Raw genomic sequence first — 14,498 nt, 5'->3', positions numbered from 1 at the left:
GAACTATATGTAGGTTTCCAAGCCCACGATAGTTTCAATAAAGAGAACTCATGATGATACGCGGGCCTGGCAACCAGGTCCCGCTTCAGCAATGCATAAGAAAAAAATAAATGTATAGCACTAGATTTTAACAGATTTTAGAATGGAAGGGCCTTCAATTTTAAAAATTTAAAATATTTTTTTATATTTTTTAACAGATTTTAAATTGAAAGGTCCTCCAATTTTAAAAAAATAAAAATATAAGAGTTTAAGTCTTCGATTTTAAAAAATAATATTAATTTATTAATTATATTAAAATTCAGAAACTAAATTGTAATTTACTTCTTAACAAAATCAAACAATCGATGTGTTTTAATACTGGAGTACCAAATTGTACGATGATTAAATTGCCAAAAACAAGCCAGAGTTAGCCGTCGAAACCAACATTGGCTTGTTGAAATGGAAGCTTGCTTGACCAGGTGCTGTAATGGAAATGCTTTTCTCAGAGCTCTAAAACCTCTCAATTTGAGAATCTCAAATCCTCCGTGCCGCTGCTATTCCATGCCCATCCTTTCCGGTGAGTCTCCGCCTATTACATTAGTGTGGGCATTTCATCCTCTCACCAAAGATCCTTTTTTTTTTTTCTTTTCATCCCATGTTGTAGGAGGAACAAAGTCCCTTGTAAAGGCATATGATGCTTTATTGTTGGATGCTGGAGGAACCCTTTTGCAATTGGTAAAGCCCGTTGACGAAACCTATGCTTCTATTGGCACCAAATATGGTTTGTTTCATTTTTCCTCTTTTTCCCTTTCTTTTCTGGTAATCTGCAGCTATTCTGTTTTTAAGTGGTAGATTTGCTTTGGGTGGGAACACTTTCCACTTGTTATATATTTCATTCACAAGACTCAAAATTGTTACCATGCTGACGATCAATTTTTAGAGTGAATTGTGTAAATTTTGCACTGGTTGTTTAAGTAATTCGTGTTCATGTGAACCAAATTAGTCTGCTTTGGCAATTAATTTGTAAACTATTATTGGTTATGGTTCCAGGTTTGACTGCAACTTCAGTCGAAATAAAGAAGGGATTTAAAAGAGCTTTTGCTGCCCCATGGCCTGAAAAGCTACGTTACCAGGTCATTGATGTTCTGCATTGCCTTTGTAGTTTCAAATAGAGAAAACTTACATAATTTGATTTCATTTAGTTCTGAAGGGGAACTTTCTTTTCTCCTTGAGGTATATGCCTCATTTTCAAAATTTATCTCTATCTTACTCCAAAGGTTATCCATTCCCACATTTTTACTAATCTTATAGGTTTCTTGCGTGATTCTCCTATCTCAAGCAAGTTTATGAGGATAAGTTTGGTCGCCAAATGATTGATACTATCTTGTTGACCTTCAATAGTCATATTACTTAAAATAGAAAAAAAAAAAAAAGAATTACTAGATAATTCTTGTGCTTGCTAGAGTTCACCTTAGAAAGAGGTAGATGTACAGATAGGCAATACGTTTTTATGGGTAACTAACGGATCCACCCTCTTGCTTGGTCAAGAAAGCACAACTGGTGCTTCCTATTGTAAAATAACAGATCAAATAACTTTCCTGAATTTCTGTGAAGCAATCTTCAATTTCACACTATGTATTATGCTGACATCTGTGGCAATTTGTCAATTACAATCTACGAATTGAAGGGAACACTAAGCCCTTCCTCATGAAAAGCAGCCATCAAAGGCTTAGGATGCTTAAGGTCTGATTTGTTAGAAGCTAAAATTTCTTCAATAATTTTTTTTTAAGTGTTGTGATTCTGTAACAGTAAAGAAGTTTATTAATTAGAAATGCTGAAGTTTTTCCCAACCTGGCTTGGATGACATTTATCCTACTGTTGAAAACTCTTGATTTGTGCTCTTATAATTTTCTGTAAAATTTGATATTGCTCCTTTTATTCTTTGTTGCTTGCCAGGTGTTTTTCTTAAACTTAACAGCAATATCTTTTGTAAATTGGAAGCTCTAAGTCCAGTCCATTTTGTGTTTCTTCTACCATTGACAGGGAGATGGGAGGCCATTTTGGAAGCTTGTTGTTTCTGAAGCCACTGGTTGCACTAATGATGATTATTTTGAAGAAGTCTATAAGGTAACATTCCTCTCTCTAATGGAATTTTAGTATTTTAATAGATTTACTGAACGCATATATCTCTAGTTCTTATTATATGCAGAAACCAAAAAGTGAAATTACTCTAATTATTACTTCTATGTTTGGAGGCTTTTGTCTCAAATACCAATGGTTGATTTATGCAGTACTATGCAAATGGCGATGCATGGCGCCTTCCAGATGGGGCTTATGAAACATTATTCTTACTCAAAGATAATGGAGGTTATACTCATCAAGTTTTCTCCTTTTTACATGGACTGATTCCAGCAACAACCCTTGTCTTGAAATTAGTTGTTTCTTGCTTTTCTTAACTTGGTGAGTAATGACACAGTTAAGCTGGCTGTTGTATCCAATTTTGACACCCGCTTAAGGAAGCTATTAGAGGACCTAAATGTTATAGATTTGTAAGCATCAAACCTTTTATTCTCACTGTGTGTCTATTTTGCCTTTTGTGACTGGCTTTCTCACATTTATCCAATGAACAGCTTCCTTTATGGATCTTGAATGTGCTGTTCATCATTGGCTGAACTCTTAATAAGGTCTAAAGTAATTGTCCTTTCATATTTGTCCATGTCTACAATATATATAAGTATCATACTCTTCACTTGTCTAAAAGAGTACTTTGAAATTTGAAATTTTATACTTTCCTCTTCCCTTTCTGGAGGTTCTTGATGTACCTAAACTCATTTAGGAAATCAAAGATGATTATGAGGCAGTCAGATGTGTTTATTCGCTTTAAGATCTGATTTTTTTTTTGGCACTTTTTCCAGGTTTGATGCTTTAATCATATCTTCAGAAGTTGGGTATGAAAAACCAGATCCAAATATATTTAAAGCTGCTTTAGGTATGAAATATCATGCTATCAGTTCTTATTCACATAGTGGGGAGGGGCAGGGAAGGGAGGCACCTGTAATATAAGAAGTCAACTCATTCAATCGGCTGTGTACACATCCCGTCTATGTGGATAACTCTCAGAATGTCTAAAGCAATTTCATCTTCCATACTGCTGAAGTTTAAATGGCATGCTTGTTATGAAATAGTTCTTTCATGATGCTCAACAGTTGTTAATATATTGAATCATTCTTTTTATCTATGGGGGAGGGACTGGAGCTACATCTTCATCCTTTTGAAAGAATAGATAAATTTAGCACCAACTCCCATAATATCTTATGCTGCAAAACCTAATGAAATGTTCCTTGGAATATTTGGTTATTTTAGATCAAGTAAATGTGGAAGCTAGCAAGGCAGTACATGTTGGAGATGATCTCAAGGCAGATAAGGATGGAGCCAATGCAATTGGGATTGATTGCTGGTGAGTGCAGCTTATGCTCTTTTATCAATCACTTGCTGTGGAATGTCTTTACTCACGTAATTCAAGCTTTGCTTTTTTATTCCTAGTGTCAATCAGACGTTATATCAGAGATTTTCTTTTTGATATATGATTCCATATACATTAGTTCAAACAAGTCAATATGATAGATATTTTTCCGCTTTGGTTTATAAGCTTTCTGAAGAACCTCGAATATGGACAGTAACAGTTGCTAGTATCTGAATAAACAGGTTATGGGGAGAAGATGTCAAGACATTCACAGATATACAAAATCGCATCCTTGCCATTGTATGATAGCTCCTACGTGATTAGGTGCCAACAGTTCTTAGTGACATTCTAGGATATATTTCGGGTAGCATGTATGATTGAAGTTGTAAGAGTTGAGATCTCTTTAAGAATTTTTTATAGCATTGATTAAATATAAATAAATAAATGAACTGTGGGAGAGACCCCTCGAAAGATTGGCATATTGGAGATGCATCCCAAAGAGAAGGGGGAAACAGTTGAGCTGTGATAAAAATTTCCCGTTAATTCTTGTTGCTGTATTATGAATTACTGGATTTTTGTTCGGATGTCACTGGCAATAACATTGTCAATGAACCTGCTCGAAATTCGCATTCTTATTTGAACTTGGGGAAATGTTAGAGATTTAACATCCTGTATTTACACACACACACACACACACACACACATCGAGATTCCATCCGAGTCATACAATTGAGATGAAAAAGAGACCACCAAAGTCGACAAAGGAAAAGAAAAAAGGAAAAAAGAAGAAATTAAAGGGAGATGCCTTGGGCAATGAAGCGGCCATTGTTAAACGACTGTACTTGGTATCTCCATGGCCAGAGTCTATCGCACCATCAATGATCGTGGGACATTTCTAACTGACAGATTCCAAATTCCTTTACTCGCACTTCCCACAATATCATCTCCAACAATTGCCACAGGCCGCCCTTCAACTTCAATCGATGATGGTCCAAAATCATCACACAATCACGTATGTGAAAATAACTCTAGTACTCTTCATGCTGAGCAAGAATGAAACTATTTCACCAGAAGGTCCACAACCACCCTTTTTGCTAAAGATACAGGATCCACAAGGTCCACAATCACTTAATACTTCTTTGCCATCTGCTGGATGAAGCAGCTAAGAAATAAGCAATACTGGAATCCAACACACCAATATTAATCACTTCGAACACATTCTGAAATACAAAGCTTACAAAATTCAGGCACAAGTAATACCCGTACAAAATTTACACATGTAATTCCTGCTCCTAGGACACAGAAGCAAGGCTTCAAAATTTGCCTAGCATATGGAACACCGGTATATATAACGTTCCCTTGAGGGCCAAGTCGAAGACACTGCCTCTCATTGTAGCCAATAAGAAATCTAATACATTTCTTCCATGAACATTACTAAACGATAATGAGCATAAAAAATTGCTTCTGCCAATGTTTATTTGAGCCGAGAAAGAATGGACAGTCCCTTCTACCTCCAGTACTAATACTATAAGCCTATAACCCCTGACTGCAATAATCTAATTATTGACATCCTTTTAAATTATGAAAATTGACAAGGGTGAAACTGAATAAATTTGGCCAAAATTTTCAGACCAGTTACAGTATTGCAGGCACTAATGAAAGCAGAAAAATGGTATTCATTAAAATCCAATAAACTTGCGGAACTATAACAATATTCCACTTACCAAGGTACAAGTCCAACTGGTAATGCTTAAACCACCCACAAGAAGAAAAGAGAGTAACCTGCTCAATCTATCCCTTCAAGCAAGATACCGGTACAATTTTCTATCCACACTATCTCTCTCCAAGAAATCTCGTTCAATAAGAGATTCAATACGTTTCTTAATCTCAGTCGGGTTTGCAAGAAATCGGGACTGCAACTGCTTTGTGACCTCAGTAATTATATTGTTATGATCCAAAACCCTCCTTGATTTCATGATCCTAACTATTGCTGCTTCTATCTGAGGCTTTCTGTCCTCCTCCACTCTCTGCCGAGTCTCTTGCTTTTCTGGTTCTGATTCCTTTTGAGCAACTACAGTTCCTATCTTCACCTTGTAGAATTTGCTTGTGAACTTGTCATTCACGAAAAAGGCATCTTCCTCGCCAATATCTTTACTCATGGGCTCCTTCCTAAGTACATTTTTCCCTTTTACACATGCCATTGATTGCAGGCACCTCTTCAGCTCTGAAGCAGGAATCTCCGTAGCCTGCTCAATCTCCTTGTAGCTAAGCCGATCAGCATTGTTAAACAGCATGAGAACACACATTTGGAATGTAGATACATTCAACTCATGTTTCTGGCCCTTCCCAAACGTCGCTTTGATGTCTGCTGTGCCCATGTTAGTTTGCCAGGACAGTCTCCGACCAGTATGAGTCCCAAGGTAATATGACCTGAACTTTTCACATAGCACTGACATTTCAGCAGGTAAGTTGCAAGTAACACTAGGCTGAGTTGGCCAAGATCCTGTCGTCAAGACCTGGACAACAAGTGTAGGCCCATCTCCTAGCTCAGGGTGGCTTGCATAAAACCCTTGCATGGTATCCTGGGAGGTCTTCATGTCAGTGAACATGCCTTCTAATTTCGAGGTGAATTGATATCCACATTCAGTCTTAAGTTTGACTATCAAACTTCTCTCTGCATCATCAGAGACCGTTTTTCCTGATAACAGCCTCTTAGCCAAATGCTGTTTATAATACTTCTCAAATACATCTTTCTCCTGCAAGTAACGAAACAGCATCATCACCTTGTCAAGAATAACCTCCACATCCTCCTCGCTAACGCCCTTTAGACCTTTTCTAAGCTTGTCATCCACGAATAATGAAATGAATTCAGGAGAGCGAGCATTCAAATTAATAAAATACTCAAAGGAGGAATTCAAAGCATTCTGGAATGTTTTGTCATTGCTGAATGCCAGACTTATGATGCTATCATATTTATCTTTCTCATCCAGCAAACGCTGAACAAATTCTACCGGATCCTTCAACCTTTCTGGATCAGTAACTAGTTGCTTACCAGTCTCCCTAAGGTGAGAAGTCATCACTTCTCGTATTGTGAGAAGACCATTAGGAACCCGACGGAACAAATTATACATTCTTCCCAAGTCTTCATATTTATCATCAAGAAGCATATTTACCAGGCCTGAATTCTCCATGTGGACTAGGCTCAGCATATGGTTAGCAATCATTTCCTTCTCAACTACGTTAGTTATCTTGACTTCACTCTTTGAATCCAAGTAGTGAGTCACTCGCTCTATCTCTTCATTCAAACGTTTCTCAGCTTTCTTCAAATACTCACCACAATCACAGCATTCAATGAACTCCTGTGATTCAACCTTATAGAACTCAGCTGAAACCTCAAGAAATGGCTTCTCAAAGTCCTCTTGGTAAACCAATGAACCTAAATCCATAAGCATCTTGATTATGTTCCTCATCAATCCTCGGTCTATAACTTCACCAGTCCGTTCTCTATGAACTAGTGCAAGCAGTGTATTTAGAAGCCTTGTCTGAATTTTGCTTGAGTGTATGATGTTATCCCTCCACAAGTTCAATCCAAGCTCATGAACAGGAGTTTTATGGGTGCTTGGAATATAAGTCCGGTCCATGTACATCAATATATCCCTAATCATTTGCAATGCTTTGTTATGGTCATTCCATTTCCTGTTCAGCTCCTCCAAAAACGAATCACCCTGAGCAGCCTCAATAGATTTTGATATTTCTTTGAGATGCGATGTCATCGTTGAAACCAGACCAGAATACAACTTTTCACCAAATTTGTGCAGCACCATATTATAGGCATTCCTGAAATTATGCCAAAACTGTAACATTAGACACACGACCACTTGAATTCTGTGTACTTTTGCTCCTTCCCCTCTCTTTTTCATGGTTTTGGATAGAGGAGAGATAGATTTGTGAAGAAGAAAAAATCAGCAAGTCAGACAATAACCAGACACTAGACGATTCTAGATAAGCATGCAAATTAAAAGCAGACACATAAACTTAAGTACCCTAAAAACCCAATCAAAATGCTTGCTAAAGAATAGAGACAGAACTATAATACTTCCATATCTCTCTTTCTCTTCAAGCGTGTAAAATATTATTAAAAAGAAAAAAACAAAAACTTCACAGATAACTCGATCACAAAGTTTGTGCCTGCAAACATAAGAGGATTGAGAAAGTTGTCTTTTTTCAGTACTAACAATGACTTAGTTAGGAAGAAACGGTCTAAACCTAGTGCACACATTAACCAAAATATTTATCTGAAAAAAAGACGAGAAGGAATACAGAGAAGAAGGGGAAGGGAGGAAAAAATGCATAAGATAATAGAACTTCAACAGTTAGTTCTCCCATAATCCATATTTACTGCACTTCAATAGAATTCTTAAGGTTGTTCTAGATTGATATTGTTTTCGCTTTTAAGAATTCAGTACATTTCCTGCATATCATCCATCCTAAAGTCTGCTGCCACATGAAATTTTCTTAACAAGCAATCAGTTATCTATCTTCCCCAGACGTGTGTCATCTGCTAAGTAAGCTGATTCCTGATAAATTTCAGAACCACTAACTAAGATGATTCCCTAAAAATTTCAGGACGAGCATAATTGACAAACTACAACATCAATTTCTCATATAATCTTATCCAATCAAATCCTTCACATATATTGGTAAATTAACTTATTAATAAGTTTTTCACCAATTAAGCACCAAGGCTATCAAAGCCCTCAAAAAGCAATCACAAGCTACACCTAGAAAAGATTAAAGTTTTAAAAAATATGAAACAAGCAAAAAAAAAAAAGGAAACCAAACACGATATTTACTACAGTTACATATATAATAACCAAATAATTATCGACCAACAAAAATTTGAAGCTTAAAAGTTAATCTAATCAGCCATCTTTCTACAAGACGAAGAGAGCTTCAAATCATCGTTAATCTCAAATAATCTAACAGACATGAAAAAATCTAAAGAATTAAGCTCAAAGCCAAAACAAAAAGGACAAGATTGAAGAGGTAAACCTATAAAGCTCTTCAAAACTAAGGCCACTAGCGTTGTGATTATAAATCTCATGGATAGCATGCTCCAGAATCTTCCAGGTCTTATCAGCATATTTCGGATCCACAACGACCCGGTGCTTAAACGCTTCTATCTGAAAGTTTCTCTTCTTCTGATTACTCATAATTTTCCCCTCTGATCCGAATCCGAAACCTAAACCTCGATCTCCCCCTCAAATTCCACAACAAACGAAACCGAAAGGATTGTTCCAACGGCGATGATCGAATGATCAACGAACCACAAAAAGGCAAGCGATGAGAAGACGTTAATCGAAATGAGATGCAAGCCGGAGGCCGTTAGATTGAGCGGGAAGGTGGCGTGTGGACGGAATATTAGGGTTTGAAACAGGTGGTTTTACGGAAGAGGAGGGAGGGGGGGAAGGGGGATAGTATTAAAGAAGAGAGAAGAAAATATCAAATCAGTTAATGAAGCATGGGGCCTAAAAATATAGTATTATTAAGAGGGTAAAAAAAAAAGAGGAAGAAGAAAGAAAAAATTAATTAATTAATTAAGTAAATAAAAAAAAATGTTTGTAGGTGTAGGTGTAGGTGCAGAAGCAGTATAGGCGGATGATTGAGAATGTTGAAAAGAGGCAGAGCTGTGGGATTTGGGCTTTTTCGCTGGATTTTGGATGCCGTTTGTTAGAAGATGAAGCTAGGAATTTGTTTTTGCTTATCTCTTCTTTTTTTAAATTTCCCTTTTTTTTTGCTGTTTACTTTTAATCCTATTACTGTAATGGTTACATTTCACATATATATCTTATAAAAAGGTCAGAATGGTCCGTAAATAATTATAAAAATTAAATAAAGTTAAAATTTGTGTTACATCCTGCTTTTACCGTTATACCTCTTCGCCTCTCTAGCGTTAAAAGCTTTTAAACAACTGAAGAAATAGCAGAGCTTTCTAGGATTGTTTCAGTGTTTCCATTGTAGAGATTCTTGCTGAGCCAGCTTAAGAAGACAATAATTGTATTGATCTCTTTAGTGGCTCTGGTGGTGCATGTGATGGTTAGCTGTTTGTGTGTAGGCTGCAACTTGGAGTGATTGGCACAGGGAGAGTTTTATGCTTGCTAAAATTTAGACATTAGATATCTCATTGCTTTAAAGTTTTAATTTATTTAAAGCAAAAAGGATGAAACTGACCTTAAGTATCAAAAGAGAGTTTCAGGTTTTTGCTAGAGGATAGTGTTTCATGTTCTACCAAAAGAATGGTGGTCCGTCTTACAATAGAAACAAAAGAGTATTTCATGTTTTTCTATTTCCTCATTAAGTATCAATCACTACTTCAATTTCTAGTCAACTCCACCATGAGCCCACCACCTAGAGCAATTAGGAGAATATCTTATATTACCATACTCTATTGCTTATGTAGATGTAAACCAATCGAGTGAAGCCGGGCATGAAGGCAAATGCTCTGCCGTTTTTATATTTAAAAAGAAATATTTTTATTGAAATGGGATTGAGAAATTGAAAAAATCGAATTTGAGACTTTTCAGATTTATTCAGATACATTTATCACCATATTAAATTTATGAGTACTTAAAAAAAAATCTGATATTAAGTTGTTTTTAATTATTACTTTCAATAAATCTTTTTTTTTTTGAAATGAAATTCAGAAATTGAAAGGGTAGAATTTGAGATTTTTCAGATTTATTCAAATGTATTTATCACCAAATTAAATCTATAAGTATTTAGAAAGAAATCTGATATTAAATTATATTTTGATTATTACTTTCAATAAAAATTTATATAATAATTTTAAAAAATAGAGGTGAAAAAAACTCATTTTGTTTGTGTGAATTATATATCGTTGACTTATTTAACTCATTTATTTAACTTTTCTTCATCTTCATATTCACATGCTTTTTATTTTTAATTTTCAGTCCAAATTAAATTTCTAGCAAATTCGTTGAAGGAATATCATTGATTATTGTGTCCCCATTACATTATCAAATTAAAATTTAATGAAATATGTATTTAAATTTAATAATTATAAATAAATATGTGAAATTAATTTAAGGGGTGGAATCACTTTAGACTTACAATTGATTTTTTTTTTATCATGTTTAAAACTTTCTGATTTTGCATTTTTTATTTTTATTTTATTGATTTTGATAATAATATATAGTAGTTATAAAAAATTAATGAAGACTACATTTTAAATATTATTATTGTAATCATAGATATTTGTAAATCTCAATTTTAATATTTCAAATAATCTTTTTCTCTTAATTATTATTTTAAATAGTTAAGTTTGCTTATTAATTTTGAATATAATAAGTTTTTAATTTAATAAACGATTTGCCTCTGAAATTTATAAACACATTTAAAAAAAAAAATTAATGTAGGAAAAATTCTTTTAAAATATTACTTAAATATCAACCATTTTTAAAAGGTATAAATACATACTTATACATATGTTAATATGAATTTAACTATGATTCAGAAAACAGTTTTAAAATGTTTCCCATAATTTTTCTTTATAATAAAAAGAAAAAATTACAGTTTCATTTATGAATTTAAATTTAATTAATTATCAATTCATATATTTTAAAATTTAACACTTAAATTTTTTTATAATTACCCTGGTCAAATAAGAGATTCTTTCATTTATTTTTATTATTATAAAAATATTTTTATTATTTTTTAAATAGATAAAATATATTATTAAATTATAATATAATTAATTGATAAATTTATATATTTTTAAAATTATATATTTAAACTCTTTTATAATTAGTTTAAATTCTAATCTTTTTATTCATTTTTGGAATTAAAATATTTTTATTGTGTCTTTCTAAATTAAAATAAATTAAAAATATTAAAAAATTAGGATTATATCTATTTTTTTATTTATTAATATTTAAATTTTTTATTTTTTATTTAAAAAAACACTTAAATCTCATTAACTTTTATTCATATTATTCCATTCAACTAATTTTTAATATTTTTATTTTTCAATTTTCATTTATTAAAATACTTTAATATTTGGTAATTTTAAAATTTTTAAAAAATATTTACAATTTCAATTATTTTTAAGTGATATCAAATAATTTTATTTTTAAGTAATACCAAATAATTTTTATTTTTAAATAGATTATAAATTTTACAAAAAGTATTACAAAAAGAAATTATATTTTTAAATATTTCATCATCCACTAATTTTAAACTAATATTTATAATAAATAACAAACAGTAATTTTAAACGAATTAAATATAAAAAATTTAAAAAATTAATTTTAAAAAATAAAAACCGATTTATTAATTATATTAAAATATAAGAATCAAAGTAGTTTATATAATATAAAATATTTCATCTACATCGATAAAAATATTTAAGTGTTTATAATATCGGTTTAGATTTTTAAAATTTTTTTTTAATCTGTTGACTAATTTAATTATAGATGAAAAGATTTTTAATTTGAACAAATTGATTATAGAAAAATATAAGCGTTCGATTTTAAAAATGTAGGAATCGATCTATTAATTACGTTAAAATTCAGAGACTAAAGTGTAATTTATCGTAATAAAAATTTTATTTTTAATTATTTTTTAAATACAAAACAACACTTCTTTAACCGAAAAAAAATTAGTAGTAAAACTAATTAAGTTAAAAAAAATTTAAAAGTAACACTAATTAAGTTTTAAATAATTTATTTTTAATTATGAAAATTATTAATATTTTTTTATTATTTTAAATCTAAAAACATTTATTATTATTAATAAATCAACACAATTTTCATATTTTCACTTATTTTTATAGAAAACGAAAACCAGTCTCCCACACTTTGGCATGGCTGGCAGCCACTGGCGCTAGGCGGTGGAGATAACTTAAATAAAAAATTTAAAATTTTTAGAAAATATTAAAATTTTATTTATTTAATTAATAATTTTTTATTAATTTTTTGAAAAGTTAAAATTTTTTTAATATATAAGAAATAAGTTTTTTTTTTTCTATTTCAGTTATTTTTTGAAAACTAAATTTTTTAAAAAGTAATCTCTTAAAATTAAACGAGGTTCAAGTATTCTTATTGAGCCTTCAGCCTTCATTGTTAAAGAGCTTGCGATTAGATTTTCAGTGACGTTCTTCAAGTCTGGCTGCAGCAGCTTGTTGGTTTAGTTAGTTAATTTTTTCCTTTATATTGAAGTTTCATAATATGATTTAAGACATTGTGGTTCTCTTATATGTTCTTTCTAATTAGATTATTTGCTTTGGGATCAGTGCCCCTCTTTTTATTTGCTGGTCTTCTTTAAGTCTGGCTATCAACAGCTTGTTAATTTGATTGTTTGCTTTGGGATCACATCACAGTGCCCTCTCTTTTTATTTAAAATTTTTTTCTTTAGACTTACAATAATGAAATTCTCATTATTTAAAAAAAATTATATAAGTTGTTAATTGGTAGGTAATTGACTGTGTTTAAAAGTGTGGAAGTGGTTTCTTTAAGTTTAGCTATCAACAGCTTATTAATTTGATTATTTGTTTTCAAATTACAGTATGTTCTTGTTAATTAGTGAGAAAATTTGAGAAAAAAAATCGAAAGATGAACATGAAAAGGAGAACTGTTAATTAGTGATAAAAATAAAAATCGAAGGATGAAGTTGTTAATTAGTGGAAAAAATTGAGAAAAAAGAAATCGAAAGATGAACATGAAAAGGAGAAAAGGAAAAGATTGGAGAAGCGGGGTATCGATCCCCGTACCTCTCGCATGCTAAGCGAGCGCTCTACCATCTGAGCTACATCCCCTTGACGTTCAAATTACATAAATTTGAAATTTTAATTGATATTAAGAAATAAGGCACTTCCAATTGAAATATGCTCCAAACAAACAAATAAATAAATAAAAATAAACCACAGAATCATTTGAATAGTTTTACGGAAAAAGGAAGCCACAGATGATGCATATGAATATATGTAGAACTTTGATTTTTAAGCTTGCATATCATTTTTCTCTCGGAAGCTAGCTATAGAAATTTTAGATGTAAAGCCTTGGTCGTCCTTGTAATTTCTAAGCTGGGCCATAATAGCCTTTTATTTTAAGCTGTAATTGTTGTACTATGGGCCAAAAGGCCTTTCTTAATATGAAAACCCAATATCAGTCTAAAAAAAAAAATTAAAAACTCTGCTGCATTTCCAACACATAATTTATATATATTTTTTTAAAAATTACTAAAATATTGTATTAAAACATTTCTAATATTTTAAAAAGTCTATTAATTAAATTTTTTTATTAAATTATAATTATTAAATATTATAAAAAATTCAAAATAAGTCAATACAAAATGATTAATTAGTAAATATTTTAATAATATGAAAAATTAATTAATAAATTTTTTAAAATTATAGAGAAAAAATAATAAAATATTTAATAAAAAAATTAATAATAGACTAATTAGTAAATTTTTTAAAATATTAAAAATATTTTAAAAATATTTTAATATATTTTTTAAAGTTAGAGAGATTAATCGGTGGATTTTTATATACTATAAAAATTAAATTGTAAATTTTTTTTTACACTTGAGTTATTCATATTTGGTACATATGTAGCTCTATTTTAATTTCATCAAATTAAACATTCATCTTCTTTCTATATTTAGAAACAGGTAGCTTTTATATTAATAAAATTAAATACATAATTAAAAATCATTAATTTTAAAAATTAAAATATATATGTTAATTTTGATATAACTAAAAGAATTAATTTAAAGGTGATGATCTGAGATCTAGAAAATAGAATTTTACAAGGGTTCTATAAAATTAGCCAAAAAGCCCCCTCTCTGAGGAGAGTGTTTCTCCTTTTATCTGTTTTCTTCTGTCTGTTAGTGACGTATAACAAACTGTCTCTCATTGGGCCACCTGTCCCTGCCATGTTGATTCGGACGTACGAGAATATCAGATCCCTGTCCCATACGTAACGGCCTCTGATTCTCTCCGGGCGCGCATGCGGATGGACCCACAAGACAGATGGGT

At 31.5% G+C, this 14,498-nt stretch overlaps 2 protein-coding genes and 1 non-coding gene across 7 annotated transcripts; 1 reads left to right on the top strand and 2 right to left on the bottom strand.

The window, feature by feature from the left end:
* Positions 1–356: 356 nt before the first annotated feature.
* On the top strand, positions 357–4,074 carry LOC110615838 (haloacid dehalogenase-like hydrolase domain-containing protein 3). Its single transcript, XM_021757995.2, has 9 exons — positions 357–556; positions 644–760; positions 1,030–1,112; positions 2,023–2,106; positions 2,271–2,346; positions 2,456–2,528; positions 2,895–2,968; positions 3,343–3,436; positions 3,685–4,074. The coding sequence occupies exons 1-9, from the start codon at positions 439–441 to the stop codon at positions 3,746–3,748; spliced, it is 783 nt and encodes a 260-aa protein (XP_021613687.1). The 5' UTR covers positions 357–438; the 3' UTR covers positions 3,749–4,074.
* Positions 4,044–9,097, bottom strand: LOC110615837 (cullin-3A). 5 transcript variants are annotated; one of them, XR_002488101.2, is made up of 3 exons: positions 8,495–9,097; positions 5,167–7,279; positions 4,044–4,662 (listed from the first exon to the last, which is right to left on the bottom strand). XR_002488101.2 is itself a non-coding variant. In XM_021757994.2 (2 exons), exons 1-2 carry the CDS (start codon positions 8,653–8,655, stop codon positions 5,242–5,244), a joined length of 2,199 nt encoding a protein of 732 aa, XP_021613686.1. In that variant the 5' UTR covers positions 8,656–9,097; the 3' UTR covers positions 5,099–5,241. The 5 variants fall into 5 exon arrangements, 1 of the variants encoding a protein (XP_021613686.1); XR_002488100.2 differs by having other exon boundaries at positions 4,044–4,621; XR_002488103.2 differs by having other exon boundaries at positions 4,044–4,591.
* Positions 9,098–13,201: 4,104 nt separating this feature from the next.
* Positions 13,202–13,274, bottom strand: TRNAA-AGC. The gene has a single exon. It is a non-coding gene; the product is annotated as a tRNA-Ala (tRNA).
* Between the last annotated feature and the right edge of the window lie 1,224 nt (positions 13,275–14,498).

Source organism: Manihot esculenta, chromosome 5 (assembly GCF_001659605.2).
Source record: "Manihot esculenta cultivar AM560-2 chromosome 5, M.esculenta_v8, whole genome shotgun sequence".
Classification (NCBI taxonomy): domain Eukaryota; kingdom Viridiplantae; phylum Streptophyta; class Magnoliopsida; order Malpighiales; family Euphorbiaceae; genus Manihot; species Manihot esculenta.
Note: the sequence above shows the minus strand (reverse complement) of the source record. Positions and strands in the feature narration are given on the sequence as shown.

Excerpts from the sequence above, each read along its gene's own strand:
- LOC110615838 (XM_021757995.2), top strand. The coding sequence starts at position 439 with ATGGAAGCTTGCTTGACCAGGTGCTGTAATGGAAATGCTTTTCTCAGA. Across the intron at positions 1,113-2,022 it reads CTGAAAAGCTACGTTACCAG|GGAGATGGGAGGCCATTTTG; the intron begins GTCATTGATGTT and ends TACCATTGACAG. Across the intron at positions 2,529-2,894 it reads GACCTAAATGTTATAGATTT|GTTTGATGCTTTAATCATAT; the intron begins GTAAGCATCAAA and ends CACTTTTTCCAG.
- LOC110615837 (XM_021757994.2), bottom strand. The coding sequence starts at position 8,655 with ATGAGTAATCAGAAGAAGAGAAACTTTCAGATAGAAGCGTTTAAGCAC. Across the intron at positions 7,280-8,494 it reads AGTTTTGAAGAGCTTTATAG|GAATGCCTATAATATGGTGC; the intron begins GTTTACCTCTTC and ends GCATAATTTCAG.